The following is a 19,103-nucleotide window of genomic DNA, read 5'->3' on the forward strand; positions in this document are numbered from 1 at the left end:
CTACCCATGCAAAATTTGTTTCCCAGGCTGTGTGTCTGTTGTATGTTTAGTTGTGTAATGGTTAGTGCAAATAGTCTTATAACAGGTCAACCCTTTTCACAGCCCTCTCCTATATTTCTGCAACAGGAGCTCTCTGAGAAGTATGTTTCACTTCTTTTCAGTGCTTCCCTGAAGGTATCACTAGAGAGTCTGTCCCTTTGTCAGCATTCACAGGAGATTCAAGATGGCAGCTATAACCCATTACTCTAATTGTTGCCCTGTAAATTTTTATATGGTTCCAATTGCAAAACACAGAGCAATGGGCTGTCACTGCCATTTGGGATTCCTGGCGAGCTGAAATATAGATACTGGCAGCATAAAACTGGTAATGGCAAAAGGGAAATTGTGTGAGAGAAAGCAGCCACCCATTGGTCCAAAAAGTTTTGGAAGTTCTCGTGGTGCCATAAGAAGTATATATCATCAAATATACATGATACCATCACAATGTTAGCTATCACCCCTTAAGATATTCATAAAAAATGTAAAAGCTCTGGATTTTCTAATACATTTTATTAAATGTATAATTAATCTGTGGAACTTGCTGGTGTAGGATATTAATTATTGAAGTAAACAGTATAGCACGTTATAGAAATTAGATATTTTATATGAATAAAGGGGGGATATCTTATACTTTTTTTGAGGGGAAACAAAAATGGAAAGGTAGTCTGTCTTCATATACACATACATGCATCATTTGATTTGTATGCTGCCTTTCCATAGTTAAAACCATGCTCATTAATGGTTACTAATTTAGTCACTGAAGAAACGATATTTCAGACGTTTGTCTCGCTGTATCACGATCCCTGCAAGTTGTGCAATCCATGTGCAAATATTCTCAGGGTAAGGGCCTATATGACCCCCCTCTGTGTACAGCTCCTGCTGGAAAACAGCATGAATTGAATTCCAGGTGTGACTGCCACAGGTGCAGGCTGCAGTCTGCACAGATTAGCTTTTAGCAAAGCATCTCAGTTGCTCATCGTAGGCCAATGTGCACAGAGCTCAGCGTGCAAAGGAAATAGCCGCACAACCCCCATAGGATGCACAGCTAAGGCAGGAGTGCTCTTCAGGCTGAATATTTTCTAGCAGCCACTGTACACTACTGTAAGGTTGCTGCTGCTGTTATTTATTACTCTCCCTAAGGTCAAAGGGCAGTTTACAGTGGGGCAAATAGCAATAATACAATATACAAAACCAGTCAAAAAGACAATGGCTCTGATGTATTAATTAAATATCGTAATTATTAATTAAATATCTGTGCCATGCATTTTAGGTGGGTAAAATTCCAACAAGAAGCGGGTATGGGTCATGAGGCTTCCAGGCACCGGTGCTGGAGAAGTACAGGCCAATATGCTGCCAACTTGTACATCACCTTGAGAGGCATGTATGGGAGGCAATAAATCAATAAGTAATCTGTGATGAATTCTTAAGCGAGATATAGTTCAGACAATGTGACGCTTTTTAGCCATCTGGAATAAATACATTATTAATTTTATTATGGGGCCATCATGCCTTTTAGAACTTTAGAAATGCAGAAATGCCTAGATAATCACTGAGGCCCCTGGAATAAAATGTTGATTTGGACACTAATACTTTCCACCCCAATCTCTTTTAAGGCAATGACAAAAAAACAAACTCAGTGATACTTCTTGTTGACGATCAGCACAAATAAACATTTCTCCAGCCCTATAGGCAATTTCTCATATGAAACCAAAATATTTGTTTATCTGTAAAGTGTAGAACAGCCAATTGTTTAAGCATAGGTGAACGCAATAAATAAAAATAGTTTTGTTAATTAGGGTATTATAACTGCTACACACACACACTTTCTAAAGCTTTCTAAAAAGAAAACTTTTGTCCTATCATAGTATAAGGAACAAGGCACTCATAGTGCTAATTCCATAGTTTCTGGCATGGTTTTTTCAGGCCATTTCAAAGTGTCCACAGTGTTATCAATCATGTTTGCTAGGCCACCCAGGACATGGAACAGCTCCAGCCAGGCCATGTGTGCTTCACAGAAGCATCTGGTAGGATGAACATGAGAGATGGATAGTTGAACTCATGACTGCCTCTTGCTGAAAATCTAAAATACAGGATTGACACAGGGAGTTCACTTCTCCGGTGACATATCCCATCAATATTATATGCAGTGGCAAGAAGTAGGGGCTTGTGGAAGCCAGTTAGGGAAGGCTGTGCTAATTAGAGGATCCCGTTCTTCGTCCTTATGAAGGAAACTAAATTGGTCAACTTGGTTCAGCAGAGAAACAAATGTCCTGGCACTTACATAGAGAGAACCTAGAAGCAGGGAAACAGACATATGCAAACACTTTACGAAAGTGCTCGGTGAGGGGGGAAATAGTGACAGGCCTCTCTCACTGTGCACGACAGACACAGAATATCCATTAAACAGATGAGCTTTGCTGACTTCCAAAAATTGAGTTTAGGCTTTTTCAAGCCAAAGCGACTGATAGTTTTGGCTCCGCTCTTGAGAGTTTACCAGAATGAGATGGCATTAGCGAGACTATTCAGATTATAAATAATGAAATATAAATATACGAACATCAGGCCATCATCCTTTTCTCACAGATACCTGTGGGAAGCGTGCAAGTACGTCATGAGTGCAATAGCACTCTGCCCGCCTGTGATTCCCAGCAGTAGAGGTACAACATAGCCATCCATGACTCTGTCCACTCCTCTTTCAAAGCCATCCAAGTTTGTGGCTGTCACTGCCTCCTGTGGCAGTGAGTTCCATTGTCCAATTAACAAGTGCAGAAGCACTTTCTTTTGTCTGTCCTAAATCTTCCAGCATTCATTGGATGCCCATGAGTTGTACTATTATGTGAGAGGAAGAGAAACGTTTTTCTCTAACCACTTTTTCTACATTGCGTACAATTTTATAAACTTCTATCATGTCACCTGTTATGTTCCTCTTCTTGAAAACTGGGTAGTGGAAAAAGGCAAGCTTTTTATCCCTGAGCTGTGACACGCTTGTTTGGTGGAGAGGGGAATTGCAACTTCAACTGGCGGTTGTTGGCTTCAGTTTTATTTATTTGACAATGGCCAAAGAACACTACATTAGCCAATTATGGCATCAAGTACTCGTTTTAAACATAGCCACTAATTTTCACTTACATATTCTAAGAGAATCCCAACCATGGAATACAGATGTGTTTGGTGTCAATTCTAGCTTGTCCGTAATTGAAATAAACACCAGTTACAAGTAGTACTGATAAAATTACAGTAGCAGTAATCAAAATCAGGGTCATATTTCTCAAGAACTGCCCACAGCATAAAGAAGGCATCTCTGTAGCATTAATAAGACCTAATTTAGGCAGCAGTCTGATACCTACTTACCCAGGAGCAAGCCCCATTGAACACAAAAGGACTTCTTAGGCATGAATGCTATTAGAGTTCCCTTATCGAGAAATGTATGTTTTTTTAATTGCTCTGAGTGCCTTTGTCATAAAACAGCAACTTACATTGCACAAAGGATCTGTTGAGCAGAGGATCAGCTTTGCCCAATGTCAGTGCAGTTTTGGTGATGAGCTGTCTGAGCTGCTTCATTCCTATACATTTGCAAATCAAAACAGCCAGGTTGGCAGATGAACCTAATTAGATTATGAATAGACCACGGGTTAAGAATGTTTCCTGCAAAAGCTGGACTGGCTTCTTGACTCTGCTTCAAGCCCCTGGTAGAATAAGCAGGCACATTTAAAATGCCGGAAAAATCTCTCATTTTATTGATTTTAGTAAAGGCATTTTCAGATGAGTACAGTGTATTTTACAATTGCCCCTTGCAGCCTCTATAGCTTCTAATGTGTCAGCTGAAAACTACTCATTAGTAAAACAGAGAAATTAAGAGTCTCATTTTATCAGTGTACAGAATATTCTGCTCTGACTTCCAGGAGGGAACCTACTTGTAAACAGCAAAACATATGCATGATCACCTTTTCAGCTGTAGAAATACATTTCCTAGCTTGGTTTGGGGCGGGGGGATTCTATCCCTAACAGTTCCCTTCACAATAAAGACAGAGGCAAAAGAAAAAGAAAAAGGCTTAACACAAACTGAATCCAAAACAAAGATCACAAAGTATTAAAACAGAAGCAGGTTCATAACATACTAAACAATTTTGTTTGTTTGTTGTTGTTGTTTTTACAAATTTTGTTCCATTAGGCCCTGGTTTGTATTTAAAGGGAACGGATAAAAGGAACACATCTAATAAGTGTAAAGAAAACCTATAGGATAACCTAAAACTATAGTTGATTTGCAGAAAAGGATAACACAAATTTCTTTAGCATTTTTTAACCTGTGAGTAAATCACAGAACTGTTGAGTTGGAAGGCACCCCAAAGGTCATCTAGTCCAACCCCTGCAATGCAGAAATCACAAATATATTCTGAGTTCCGTGTTATTTGAAAATTTGATGAGCACTCCCTCCATTCCTTCATCTAAGTAATTTAAAAGATGCTGAACAACACTATGCCCAGGACAGAACCCTGTGGCACCCCAAGGCCACTTTTTCCAAGCATGACGAACAACTGTTGGTGAGCAATCTCTGAGTTTGGTCGGTCAACCAGCTACAAATCTACTTAACAGTAACATTGTCTAGCCCACATTTTAGCAACTTCTCCACAAGAATATGATAGAAGACTTCACTGAATGCCTTACTGAAATCAAGATATGTTACATCCATGGCATTCCCCTGATCAACTAAGCTTGTAATTCTATCAGAAAAAGAAATAAGGCTATTCTGACATGACATGACTGATAAAGCTTGCAAGGAATTTTCTCTGCTTCGTTTCAGGTTCTTTTTTGGAGTTCGGCTGTGTACACTATCAGTTTAAAATGCAGCTAGGTCATTCTTTTTCTCAATTCAGATTGAAACTAGTTGGGGCAAAATGCATCACAAGAAATAAAAGGATAGACATGGATTGTTGCTAATATCCTGTGTACACTGCTTCCCAAACCAGGGGTGAGAAGGCACTGAATGCAGACTAAATGGGACTGTATTGTCAGGGAACTGCCATCGGCAGGACAGGAGGTGCAAAGGCTCTCTGAGGTGGAGAGAGACGTAACAGCTGAAGAGGGAACCAGTAGGGGGCGAACAGGAACGTCAAGGGAAGGAGAGTCGGAGGAATGGCTCAGAGACGCTTCCAGCGAAAACAGTGGGGAGGTCTCAGGACCTCCTATAGGGACACCCGTTCCTCGCCGGAAACTGTCACGCCGAGAGTCCAGAAGACGTGTTTCCGTTAAGGAGCTTTTATGTTGGAAACGTTTCCGAAAGCAGCCACTTTCGGATTCTGCTAGCGATTGACGCAGCCATGCTGGAGGGGCTCCGTCACAGGCAGAGGTTTGAGAACTTGTTCAAACTCTGAGGGACTTGCAGTTTACGCACAAGCAGCTCTTCATCCCATCACAGCAATCCGAAAGTCACCGAAAGCTAGCTTGTGCCAGGGAGAGGCATCATGAGCGAACCAGCAGGAACCGGAGGAGCAGGAGCAGCTGGAGGAGGTCCAAGCCTGGAGGAAAGGTACAGGACGTTGGAGATCCAGCTTGCCTTGCAAACGGCGAGGCTGGAGGAGAGGAGGGCTCAGGATGCAGAAAGGGGGAAGGAGAAAACCACCCCGCTCACCAGAAAGATGCCAGGATTGGTGCAGAAATTTGGGGGGGACCCCAGAAACTATCATGCCTTTAGGACAGAGATGCAATACGCTCTCAATCTGCAATTTGATGACTTCCCTGATGAGGAATCGCGAGTGGCTTTTGTAATTAGCCATCTCGAATCAGGGGCGAAGGACTGGGTTAGACCCTTGATGGCAGCAAATAATGAGATCCTAAAGGACACGATGAAGTTTTTTCGTGCCATGGACCTGATGTTTTCCAGCGATATTGAGCAGGGAGGGGTGCGAAGGCAGTTAATGGCTTGCAAACAGGGGAACCGGTCTGTCCGTGAGTACTGGACTGAGTTCACTATGTTGATTCATAGATTGGGGTGGGACTTATCGTCGGAGCCCATCCAGATGCTTTTCGAAGAAGGGCTCTCTTCGTCCTTAAAAGATGAACTTTCCCGGGCCCCCAGAGCGGAGTCTATGGACCAGCTGACTAAATCCGCGCTGGCCATAGGAGCGCGCCAGGAAGCGAGGGCTTTGGAGAAGCGGGAGGGGAAAGGAGAACGTTGGAGGGAGCTCCGCATTCCAGACATTCCAGAGCAGCCTTTCCCGCTGGCAGAGCCGATGGAAGTTGGAACAGTGCGGGCGCGCGCAGTTTCAAACCTCGGTGAAGGGCGGAAGAAGGAGGGAAAGAGCGCCAAGAAATGTTATCTATGCCAACAGCCAGGACACTTTGCCAGAGTCTGTCCACGAAGAAAGGAATGGCAAGGCATGGCAGGAGCTGTTGGGGGAGAGGAGGAGGAAAGCAAGGAGCAAGTAAAAGCCAACGCCTGGCTGCCACCGTCGGGGCACAGCAGCCAGGCCCAAAAGCAGTGAAAGTGCCCTCACCAGAACCTCCCAGACCTGCTCTAGTGATAGAGGTGTTGCTAGAGCTGCCAAACGGACACCCCCTACAGATCAAGGCCCTTCTGGATTCAGGCAGCTCCTGTAATTTCATGAGTAAGGAGTTCGCAGCTGAGCACCAGATACAAACCCTCCCCTTAAGTAAACCCCTGCAGGTGACCACAATTGACGGCAGAGAGCTGTTGGGAGGAGAAGTGAACCAACAGACAGTCCCTATGATAATGAGGGTGGCAAGGCACACCGAGAGGATAGCGTTTAATGTGGCCACCTTAGGAGGAGCTCCCATCATTTTGGGGATGAGCTGGCTGGCACTACACGATCCTCTAGTGGGCTGGCATCAGAGGGTGGTCTCCTTTGGGTCAGCGCATTGCCTAGAACACTGCAAGCAGGGGAAGGATCCAGGGGGAGCCAGGCTCACCCTAGCTGGGATGGAGGTAATGAATAAAGGGGAGGTGCCTCCGCAATATGCAGATCTGAGCAACGTATTTAGCGAAAGGGAAGCGGACAAACTGCCGCCGCATAGACCCTTTGACTGTCAAATCAACCTACTCCCTGGGGCTCAACTCCCAGTGGGCAAGCTGTACGCCATGTCAGACAGGGAGATGCAGGAGCTGAGGGAGTTCATTGACAAAAACCTGAAGCGAGGTTTCATCAGAGAGTCCCGAGCGGTGGGGGGCAGCCCAGTGTTTTTTGTGGACAAAAAAAACACAGATAAGCCGAGACTTGTAGTGGACTTCAGGGCCCTAAATGCCGTGTCGGAACCCCTGGCTTTTCCTATGCCCCGAATTGATGACATTCTGACCAGGGTGAGGAAGGGGAAGATTTTTACAAAACTGGACCTGCGGGGGGCGTACAATCTGATACGCATAAGGAAGGGGGATGAATGGAAGACCACCATGTTCACCCCTTTGGGAGCATTTGAATACCTCGTAATGCCCTTCGGTCTCCAAGCCGGCTCCGCATGTTTTCAAAGTTTTATCAACCACGTCTTGGGACCTTTGCTCTACAAGAATTGTGTGGCCTTTTTAGATGACGTGTTGGTGTATTCGGAAGATGAAGAGCAGCATGTGAGGGACGTGAGAGAAGTGTTGGGCCGGCTGCAAGCCAATCAGCTGTGGGTGAAACTGGAGAAGTGCCAGTTTCATGCCAAGGAGGTGGAATTCCTGGGGTACCGCTTGTCAGACAAAGGATTGGCCATGGATCCAGGCAAGGTCCAGGTGGTGCTGGAATGGAAGACACCGAAGACCAAGAAGGATGTGCAAAGATTCCTGGGGTTTGGGAACTTTTATCGGAAGTTCATCAAGAACTTTGCACACTTGACGGCGCCCATCACCGACTGCCTCAGTAGCAAGAAGAAATTTGTTTGGACGGCGGAGGCGGAGCGAGCTTTTGAAGAACTGAAAAGGGCTTTCGCCTCGGAAGAACAACTTCTGCATGTGGACCTACAGAAGCCCATGAGAGTGGAAACAGACGCGTCAGACCGAGCGGTAGGGGCGGTACTTCTTCAGCCGGGAAGGAATACGTCGGAGTGGAGACCGTGTGCCTTCTTCTCGAGGAAGCTGAATAAGTCCGAGCGGAACTACACGGTGTATGACAGAGAACTACTCGCCATTCACGAAGCGTGCCGGAGGTGGAGACATTTATTGATTGGGGCACAACACAAGGTGCAAGTGTGCACCGACCACAAGAATTTGGAGTATTGGAGAACAGCTCGAGTACTCAACCAACGACAAGTGAGATGGGCACAGGAATTTTCCAAATTCCACTTTGAGATTTGTTATGTACCAGGCCCAGAGAACGTCAGGGCGGACGCTCTCTCACGCAAACCAGAGTATTTGGAGGGGGAGGGGGCAATCGAAGAAAGACATGTCATTCCTGAGGACCGCTGGGTGTGTGGGGCGGCGCTGGTGGGGAGACGAGAACTGGTAGAGGAAACGGAAAATGAAGAATATGCCCAAAATAAGCTCAGAGGTCTCAGGGGAGAGGGTGAGAGCCCGGAGGGTTTTGAGGAAAGAAACGGGGCATTGTATTACAAAGGGGCACTGTATATACCAGAAGGTGAATTGAGAGGGAGGGTACTCAAGCAGTTGCACGATAGTCCCACGGCGGGACATTTTGGACAACACAAGACCATGTGGATGGTCACCAGGGAATTTTGGTGGCCCAAGGTGAGGGAAGATGTAAAGGAGTATGTAAGAGGGTGTGACCAATGCCAGAGGGCCAAGGGGGAAAGAAGGGCGCCGGCAGGGTTATTAGAACCATTACCCACGCCAGAACGGCCTTGGGAGGCGGTATCAATAGATTTTATGACGGATCTGCCCAAATCCAAGGGGAAAACGGCCATCATGGTAGTAGTGGACCTGTTAACTAAGATGTGCCACTTTGTAGCATGTTCACATGCAGTCACAGCGGAAGAAACGGCGAAGTTGTTTGTAGAACACATCTTCAGGCTGCACGGCGCCCCCTTGAGGGTTATCTCAGACCGCGGGAAACAATTTACTTCCAGGTTCTGGAGGAAGCTCATGAGCTTGCTGCACGTGGAAGTCAATTTTTCGACTGCCCGGCACCCTGAAACCAACGGGCAGGCGGAAAGAGCAAATGGCATCCTCCAACAATATCTGAGGTGTTATGTCAATGACAGAGAGAATGATTGGGTCGAAAAGCTGGCGCTGGCAGAATTTGCCTACAACAATGCGGAGAATGTGTCCACAGGGATGAGCCCCTTTTTGGCTAATTACGGGTGTCACCCCAGGGCATTCCCAGGGGAGGGAGGCGAGAGATGGAGCGTCCCAGCGGCCGAACATTTTGTAGAAGAGATGGAAGCGGTCCATCGTCAGCTTCAGCTCAACTTAGAAAGGGCCAAGGCACAATATAAGAAGCAGGCAGACAAGAACAGAAGGGAAGGTGAAACAATAAGGGTGGGGGATCAGGTGTGGCTGTCTACCCAAGGGTTGCCGTTCAAAGGGGGTTGTAAAAAATTAAGACCCAAGAGATTGGGACCCTTTGAGGTCATTCAGCAGGTCAACCCAGTGGCTTTCAAACTCCGGTTACCCAGCCATATGAAATTGCACCCAGTGTTCCACAGGTCGTTACTGTCACCGTACAAGGGGGGAGGTGAAGGGGAGTACACCAGGGGACCAGTCTTGGAAGAGAGGGAAAGCAGTAACCATGTAGCGGAAATCCTCGATTCCAGGTGGAAGGGCAATCAGGTGGAGTATTTGGTGGCGTGGGAAGGGGAACCGGAGTCAGAAAACACCTGGGTGACTGCAGAGGAGGTCAATGACGAGGTTTTAACAGAAACGTTCCACCAAAGATTCCCGAGGAAACCACAGCCGGTAGCAAGGTTTAGGAGGGAGTATTTTGGCACCACAGACGAGGAAGAGGAACTGGAAGGATTCGCAGAGTCGGAGTTGGAAGAAGGAACGGACTCAGATGACGAGGAGTACCGAGAGACTAGGAACAACAACAAGTGGAGAAAGGTGTTCGAAACTTCGGACGATGAGGAAGGTTCTTTCCGGGGTTTTACCTCCTCCCAACCCGTAGGGGAGGAGACGGGAGGGGGTGAAGGGGGCCCTGGAGGGGAGGTGGATGTCAGGGAACTGCCATCGGCAGGACAGGAGGTGCAAAGGCTCTCTGAGGTGGAGAGAGACGTAACAGCTGAAGAGGGAACCAGTAGGGGGCGAACAGGAACGTCAAGGGAAGGAGAGTCGGAGGAATGGCTCAGAGACGCTTCCAGCGAAAACAGTGGGGAGGTCTCAGGACCTCCTATAGGGACACCCGTTCCTCGCCGGAAACTGTCACGCCGAGAGTCCAGAAGACGTGTTTCCGTTAAGGAGCTTTTATGTTGGAAACGTTTCCGAAAGCAGCCACTTTCGGATTCTGCTAGCGATTGACGCAGCCATGCTGGAGGGGCTCCGTCACAGGCAGAGGTTTGAGAACTTGTTCAAACTCTGAGGGACTTGCAGTTTACGCACAAGCAGCTCTTCATCCCATCACATGTATACACAGCTTTCCTTTTCTCTTTATCCACTCTGGTGGCTGATTTCTGAGAACATGAGGTTACAATGGCAAGCTAACCAAACTTTAGCCATAATGATCATAGAAGGTCCATAACAGACATTACTTTTAGATGTTCTGGTGAGACATCTATGGTTTCTTTTAATAGGATGATCAGCTGTGCGTGATAATCTCTCACCTGCTTTATAGTTTTATACCTAATAGCACAACAGTAATATTTTCCTGCCTTGAAAAGACAGTAATGATATTCTGCTGAATGAAACTTATAAACAGAATAGACAAAACTCTGTGCTGGGAAAGCCTTCCTGCCAAGGAGTGTGGTGGAGTCTCCTTCTTTGGAGGTCTTTAAGCAGAGGCTTGACAACCATATGTCAGGAGTGCTCTGATGGTGTTTCCTGCTTGGCAGGGGGTTGGACTCGATGGCCCTTGTGGTCTCTTCCAACTCTATGATTCTATGATTCTATGATTCTATGTTGTTGGTCTGTGATTCTCATTTGCACGTCCAGACTCCGCAGCCAACCCCCTCATTGGATAATAACTCACACAAGGACACAGATATTAGGTTTATGTTATTGGGCAAATTTGGCCACAACTTTATTGAATTACAGAATGTGAGCGGTATTGGCTTAGGCATTGTTTGGACCCGACTATATCTAACTCCTGCCCGCTGCGCAGCAAGTCCGGTAAGGGTAAACACCGGTAGGGGGAGCCCTGTCGATGCAAACCAACTCAAGCTCCCCCTGGTGTTCCTGTCAGGGTCGTGTGAAAGCCCTAGCCCCTGACCGGGCTTCGGACAAGATCAACATCCCCGGATTCCTTTAACGGAATACCCTTAAGCATGGAGGGGCAGGTGATGGCCACACCTCCCCTCCCCCCCGCAAGCTCAAACAATGCCTAACCGCCACAAGAGCCCAAAGGCTCGCCGCCAAACACCCTCACATCTGTAACCAATGCCTCAAGCCATCTGCTATATCGGCCAGCCATATATCATTCCCCCAATCGGAAAGGTGTATGCCATCGTCACAAAATAGGGCCAGCCATCCAATGCAACCACTTTCTGTGAAATGGAACGATTCAAACGTTTCCAGGCACAGTCTCTACGGCTGGGGAATTGCTGCCACGCCAAACACGTCTCTCCAATAGCAGCGACCAAAAGACAGCCAACATGACCAGTACTCAGGGATGGTGAGAGTTGCATCCAGCATCATTCGGAGGGCCACAGGTTTCCCACCTCTGTTCTAAATCCAAAAACGTGTGCTATTCTGAAAAATGTATTGTTTTAAAATGAATTCCAGTGCATGAGAGCTGGCAATGATCAGCAGCTCTTTAGGTATTTATTCAGTGTGACAGCTTTTCACTACTTTCTTTGAGGAAGACATGTGAGAGGGGCATCCAGCAGCGCTTGGAGATGAAGGGTAACTTCCCACTGGGCTCTGGTACTGAGATTTGTCTTTTTCAATTACAACACAGTTTTTTCTTGAAAATTTCTTTTTTCTTTCTTTTTTTAGGGAATGCTGGCCATTTCTTAGTTATTTCATGAAGGACTTAGGTTCAAAGCACCATGGTGTTTTCATAAACTGTTCATATCAACATTTTTCTGTTTTGTTCCATGCACTGGATTGTATCAGTAGAAGCATCTTATACAAAATATGGTGAGACCTTTGCCAGATTTCAAATGACAGCCTATTGGGGGTGGTTTGAGGGTCAAACTATAGATGAGATGCTAATCACACAATTAACAATTGCTTGATCGACTTTTTAAAAAGGAAATTGCAAGCACGATCCTAATCCAGATCAGGAACTTAATGTGGGGATAGAAGGCTTTAATCCATTGAAACACCCCCCCCCCCCCCCGCTGTGGCCTTGATCATCCCTCCCCTACCTGCAAAGCTCATTTCGAAGGAAATTCTGGTTGGTAATGTAGCAAGGAAGGGTTAAAATCTCCCTCTCCCCAAATAAATACGAACTCCCTAACTCTCTTCTTTGGTCCCATTCTGAATGTAGGTCCTCACACCTACTATTTACTTTTAAAATGCCAACCACGATTGCTGATTGCTAGGCATCTCAACTACTGTGGTACCTTGGGTTACATATGCTTCAGGTTACAGACTCTGCTAATCGAGAAATAGTACCTCAGGTTAAGAACTTTGCTTCAGGATGAGAACAGAAATTGCGCAGCAGCGGTGCGGCGGCAGCGGGAGGCCCCATTAGCTAAAGTGGTGCTTCAGGTTAAGAGCAGTTTCAGGTTAAGAACGGACCTCCGGAACGAATTAAGTACGTAACCAGAGGTACCACTGTTGGCTGTTAGACTGGAAATCCTCACATTGCCATGACTGCACATGACTTTTGTTCTTTGCCATCCCGTCACGTCCATCTAGCGGTCTTTCCTGGGTATGGGAGCTTCTGTGCCTCACCAGAGCTGGCTGCCCCCACAAATGTCTTCTGCATTCATTTCATTTGATACAAGTATGCATGGAACATCCCTCCCCCCCTTTATTATGCATGTAGAGCTAGTCCTTCCATCGGCATTAAAGGGAACCTCATGAATACAATATATGTTTCCAGGGAGCATATATGAGCACACCTTTGGATCTCTGATTAAGGAGCATGATTCATTTAGAGGACCTGTGCTGATGAAACTTGAAGTCATTATAATATTAATCCATAACACGTGGCTTGACCAAGTTATCTAAAGTGAGGCAACAGCAAACACAAGCAGAAAAAGCAGTTTCAAGACCAGGCAGACATACCAAGCCTTAATATCTCTTTTGTGCTTCTGACTCTGTTTTCCTTTCTTCTTTTGCCTAAAATTCTCTCTTAAAAGCCTCCCAATATGCTAGAGCACCTAACCTCAGATTCAAACTGCAGAGAAATCTGTTATAGCCTCCCTCTGTTTGGTTTCCTTTAAAGAAAGACCTTTTATAAAGAAACGGGGGGGGGGGGGGTTAGGGAAGGAAACCTACTATACAGGTATTTTAAGTCACGAAACTGGTTAAGAGGAAGAGAGCACATAAGCCAGGTGATTAGAATAATAAAAAAAAAGCACCATGTGGGTATTTTTTTTGGTTCTAAACAAATGTAGGGAGCTTTTTTTTTTTTAAGAACCCTCTTAATGCAGGCTCTCCCCTTGCAGGATAAAATGGAATTAAAATATTGTCAATAAATTGTGTGTGAGAGAGAGACTGTATCAGCCTGTGCATTGATAGTCTGTGCATGCAGGATAAGAGCATTGACTGCCTGCTAATCTATTCCCAGATGGAGGTGGATGCAGACGAGAAGCGCCATCGCACACGGTCCAAAGGTGTTCGAGGTACGTCTCTTGCTTCAGTAAATCACTCAAGGCCCCTGCTCAGGGTGACCTTCATCCTCCAGAATCTCTTTGCATGATTCATTCTGACCCTTGCTTTTTTACACAGCCTTTTTTGGCAATTTTCAGCAGGAGAAGGGGGTACTTGTGATAGATGATAAATTTTTATATATTTTCCATCTCTCTGCAGTTCCCGTGGAACCAGCCATACAAGAGCTGTTCAGGTTAGTGCGCTGAGTGTAAAATGTATCCCCATTAGCAATTTAGAAAATTCATGCCTTTTAATGGTTATAATGCACTTTCAAGTTCATTGGTGGTTTGCTCATGCCCTGCTGCACTGATGAAATTAATTCCCCTGGGATTTGCTAATAAAAAGCATCCCCACCCACCCTTTTTCCTTCAGTTATTTGATTTCTCTCTTTCTGTCTTTGTTGCCCTCCATCTCTGTAATACCTGCCGCCTGCTTTCAATATAATCTCTGTGCAGCACACTAACACCTATATAATTAATTCCTTCCTTTTTACAGCTGCCCTACTCCTGGCTGTGATGGCAGTGGTCATGTTAGTGGCAAATATGCAAGACACAGAAGGTAATGTGTGTGTGTGTGTGTGTGTGTGCGTGCGCGTGTGTACGCAAATAATGAAGCGATTTAGTAGGCAAGTTACCTGACATGATTCTGCTGATGACCTAGGCACAATCACTGGGGGTCTAATAGTGTGCCGAATAATTCTTTTATTATTATTTGTGTTCCATTCTTTGCTTCTAATTGCAGTCTCGCTTTCCCAACCATTAACTTTTCTGTATGCAAAACTGCGCTCTAAAATGAAAATCTAACAAAAGGAAACAAGCACTGAGATATTGAGGTGTTCCTTCCTCACTTTCCATTCAAACTTACGTCCCGTTAGGTATATTAGTTACGGAGAGAAGTAAATCCCCAAATACAGAATGTGTAAATGCTGTTTTAGTGAAGACACTTTTTCATGAATACACATTTTCTGCTTATATTTTGTCAGGCAACGTATGCAGTTTTGTGGTTCATGCGAGGCAAATTAAAATTTACATTTATCCCCACCCCCGCCTCCCCACCCTCACCCCTGGCTATTGTGATTTCCATAATTTAATATAGTTCATAACTGGAATAAGAACTTAGATTTTTGAGCACAGGGAGTTCAATGACGGGGATAGATTCAAAGGGACAATTCTAGGACAGATTAGTGATAATGAGTCTTTGAGATCCAGATGGTTATATTATTGCCATTAATACAGTAGCTAGGCCTTGTAGACTTTGATGAATGATAAAATTTCCAGTAACAACATGTTAGTTTAGTGTTGTTACTCCTTCGTTTCCATTGTTTGGACCTAATTCAATGGCCTTTACTTCAGATTGGTCTTTATGTTTCTGTGTTTAAAGTACAAGTTCATTGACATGTGGTTTCAAGGGATTCATATACATCTACTGCTCATCCGTTCCATATATCCAAAGACCAGCAGAGCATAACACAGAGGAGATCTGAGCCAAGCCATAACTAATATGAAAAGGGGAATAGGAACAGTGAGTTGTATTCAGCACGGTGCTAAGTAGCACTTCACACAAGCCCAACAAGTTCTGCTTGTGCAATAGGACTTCAGCCCTGTCTCCTTCCCCTATATGTCTCCTAAATAGGTTCTGGGGGTTTCTCCAACTGTCCAGAGCAGATTTGGGGGTGGCAGGGTGCACGTGTAATGGGGAAAGGGGGAGGAGTCTGGTTGAGCAAGTGGAAGTTATTGTGTTCATACATGTATTTAGTTGAATACCACCCATAGAAAGCTGCCTTATATTGAATCAAGCTATTGGTCTATTGAACTCAGCACTGCCTACTGGCAGTGGCTTTCCAGGGCATAGCTGTCAACTCTTCCCTTTCTTGCGAGGAATCCTATTCGGAATAAGAGAATTTCCCTTTAAAAAAGGGGGAAAGTTGACAGCTATGTTCTAGGGTTTCAAACAGAAGTCTGTACCTGAAGATGTTGGGGATTGAAGTTTCCTCTACAGATGTTTTAACACTAAACTGTGGACTGCCTATCCATAGTAGTTCCACCCTAATGTCACAAGAAAAAGTACTTAGGTGATTGGTTTTCGAAGATGTCCACTTTGGCCTCAGTGCTTCCTTTCCTGAGTGTCAAACTCAGGCCACTGGAAGCCGCCATCACAATTCCCCCAAATATAATGGGGGACAATTGGACAGATGTGCACAGCCTAGTACAAGGATTTGTGGGTTTCACTACTTAGAAATTCTGACTATTAGGTGGTATATAAATACCTGAACTAAATAATAATAACTACGGACTTAAATATTGTATCCAAAGTGTTGTTTTGTTCTTTAGTTTATCAGCCATTTATTTTCTTCACAGTATAATATCCCAGTCCTAAGACAGCAGTTTCAGAATTAGGGCCCTGGTGTGTTCTAGGGTTTGCTTTTACCATGAACTTATGAGAGATTCCACCAGACCAATGGAATCTTTGCCGACGGTGCAAGGAATCTAATCCACACCTGGACACTTTTAGCAGCAACAGCAGTGGCATTGGTATACTGTATCTGATTCCCCATGTGGCAAAGATTTGTGTTGGAAAAAATTGTGGGTGAATAAATGAGTGGAGCTCGAGCCTGCAGCATACGACTTATTTATTGGTCCTAGAATTTGATTGATGATTCCCAATGGCAATGGGTTTTTAAGGGCAAATAACGGTTTTTCTGCTCAGACTTAAGATGTTCTCAAAATGTGATCTGCAGACTACCAGGTGGTCTCCAGAGGCAAATTTGCAGAGTAGTGCAGGGGTGTGTGGGTGTGCAAAATGGGGAGAAAACTGTCATTCTTAAAACCCAGCCATCCTTCCGGAAGGTGAGCAGGACAGACCGGAAGTGATGAGAGAAGAAGAAATAAAGCCACGGCTTGCTGCAAGACAGAGGAAGGTCCCAAGTAGAGAAAATAAATTCAGAAGGCACTTGAAAGGAGTGAACAGCTCATTAATATATTAGAATTATATATTAGCATCTGTATCAAACAAACACCCAAAACATGATGAATGCTTTTTTTCTGAATGCAGATAGAGAAGAATCAGCAATAGTTTTACATGTCACATTTTAAAATATATATCAGTCTAATCTACAGGGTTATTTCAAAGAGTTGAATAACTGACTTTATTAGCTTGCCAAAGGAAAATATGATTCTTTTGAGTTTTGATTTCAAATTGCACCTTTTCTTCATTTTTTCATAATGCAAAATGCACTCCTTTCTCTCTAGCAAACTCCAGGATCAATCCAGTGCTTGAATTATATTAATATTAGGTTCTTATTAAGAATTGCATAATTAACAAATTAAGTTCAGTTTTATGCTTTAATTGAATTTAGATATAGTTTTCAAATATTTTAATTAATATATGTTTATGATACAGGGGAGGGGAAGAATTAGAGGCTATAAATGTTCGTGTGTTTAAGGATCCATGGTTGAAATTGTTTCACTTTCAGATGTATTTTTTATTATTTTGCTTTCTTGACATGATCCTGCTATGTCAATACATGAACAGACTGGATTTTGAAGCTGTTAATTAAATGAAAATTTGAGGACATTTCACAAGACAATTTGGAAAAGTATCAAAAAAAAATTTCTGGCTGTTAGCGAATTCTTAACACCCTAATTATCAGTTATGTCCATGGAACAGACCTCTTATTAATAGGACTGGAAAGAAAGCTTTCAGTTGACACTCACTATCTAATTTTTTTTTAAGAGTTTTCCCACCCCCTCCACATTGCAAATACGTCTTTGTTTTGAATAGCATTGTGCGTTTGTGGAAGCAGGAAATGGTGTAATTTCTGATGAATGGAAACAATATTGCAGTTTTGCATTCGAAAGCATTTGTACCCAGATTTCCAGTATGCTCCACTTCTATTTTCCTGTGAAGGGCCGCCTCTTTATTACAGACATATGCCATTTGCTTACACTGTGCTCACGACTTTCAACTGGAAGGCAGTATTTGAACAGATAGGTGGTTTTTGGTTCATCCAGCAGACTCCCAGTAATTATTAATTTTAGTATCTGCAGTATAGCTGGCTGAATTTCTTCAGTCCAAGATCAGCGTTAAAATAAAGACACTCACAGACACAGGGCAGATTGCTGCTATTGTGTCTGAATATGTAATGCTTTAATATTGGTGCGTTGACCATATTAAATTGAACTGAACATTACTGCTGCTTCTGCTCCTGAAACAGTTCCTTCTGTTCATGCCCATTCCAATTCCTTCAGTTCTCCAACCTTTACCCCAGTACCCAAAATACTGTGTGTCTGCATCCTCCAGCACATCTCATTGGATCGAGGCTTTGTAGATTGCTTTGTGCTTTGTCAGCGAACAGCTCCTCTTCCTCAGCTTGGATGCTCCTTCCTTGTGCCTGAGAGAATGAACTAGGAAGCTTTATCTCATGCATGCTTCTTCGTGATAATCTAACCCTGTGGCCTTCCAGAGGCTGTGGAGAACTCCCAACTCCAACCAGATCCAGCCAGCATGGCCATTGGTCAGGAATAGTGGGAGCTATGGTCTGACAACATCAGGAGGGGCCTCTGGTTTCCCCTCCTAATCTACAACTTGGTTTACCTGGCAGGAAATGTGCCTTGGAGTTATGAGCTCCTTCCTTGCCCTCCTTCCTTCACCTACAAGAGGAGGAAAGAAGGGAAGAACATCCGTTTTCGCCTAAGAACAAACCATAGTTACCCATTACACCACCCCAATCTCCATGTGCTGTGAGGTTCCACAAGGTAGCAGAGTTTGTGTTTCCTTTTGGACAGTGAGAACAACACAGACTTTATGATATATGGTTTATTTACACACATATGCAACCTGAGGCTAGATGGAGAGAGTGCAGAGTATTCTCATCCCAAGAGGATCCTATTTCTTCCATTGCTGCAACTTGAAATTCAAAGAGACCCCAAACAGCACGTCTGACCCTCTCTGCCTCACAAAACAGACAGCCCGCCTTCTGCCCTGGCCCCTCTCTCAAGTTTGTAAAACAGGCACTTGGTTCCTGTTCACTTACATCCTCCAAACCAAAATGCTACACCCTTTACACCCTTTTGTCTCTGTCCACCAACACCCAGCTGGAGGAGGGGCCCTACCCTTCCTCATTTGGCTTCACCTTCCTAATGGCTTTATTGATGGGTTAATGTCTCAGCCATTATTAGCTCTGTTCCTCCAATGACCCACA

At 44.6% G+C, this 19,103-nt stretch overlaps 1 protein-coding gene across 17 annotated transcripts in view; it reads left to right on the forward strand.

The window, feature by feature from the left end:
• The window catches only part of MYT1L (myelin transcription factor 1 like), a 286,624-nt gene that overhangs the window by 160,938 nt on the left and 106,583 nt on the right, over positions 1 to 19,103 (forward strand). For 16 of the 17 annotated variants that reach the window (XM_083431460.1, XM_083431451.1, XM_083431450.1 and 13 more), the window contains 3 exons: positions 13,821 to 13,875; positions 14,063 to 14,096; positions 14,399 to 14,461. The exons of the other annotated variant lie outside the window; for it this stretch is intronic. In XM_083431460.1, coding sequence (XP_083287586.1) covers positions 13,821 to 13,875; positions 14,063 to 14,096; positions 14,399 to 14,461 — 152 coding nt within the window. The remainder of the gene's footprint in view (positions 1 to 13,820; positions 13,876 to 14,062; positions 14,097 to 14,398; positions 14,462 to 19,103) is intronic. 17 annotated transcript variants of the gene reach the window in all.

The sequence above is a fragment of the Podarcis tiliguerta genome (assembly GCF_965153285.1).
Source record: "Podarcis tiliguerta genome assembly, chromosome: 3".
Classification (NCBI taxonomy): Eukaryota; Metazoa; Chordata; class Lepidosauria; order Squamata; family Lacertidae; genus Podarcis; species Podarcis tiliguerta.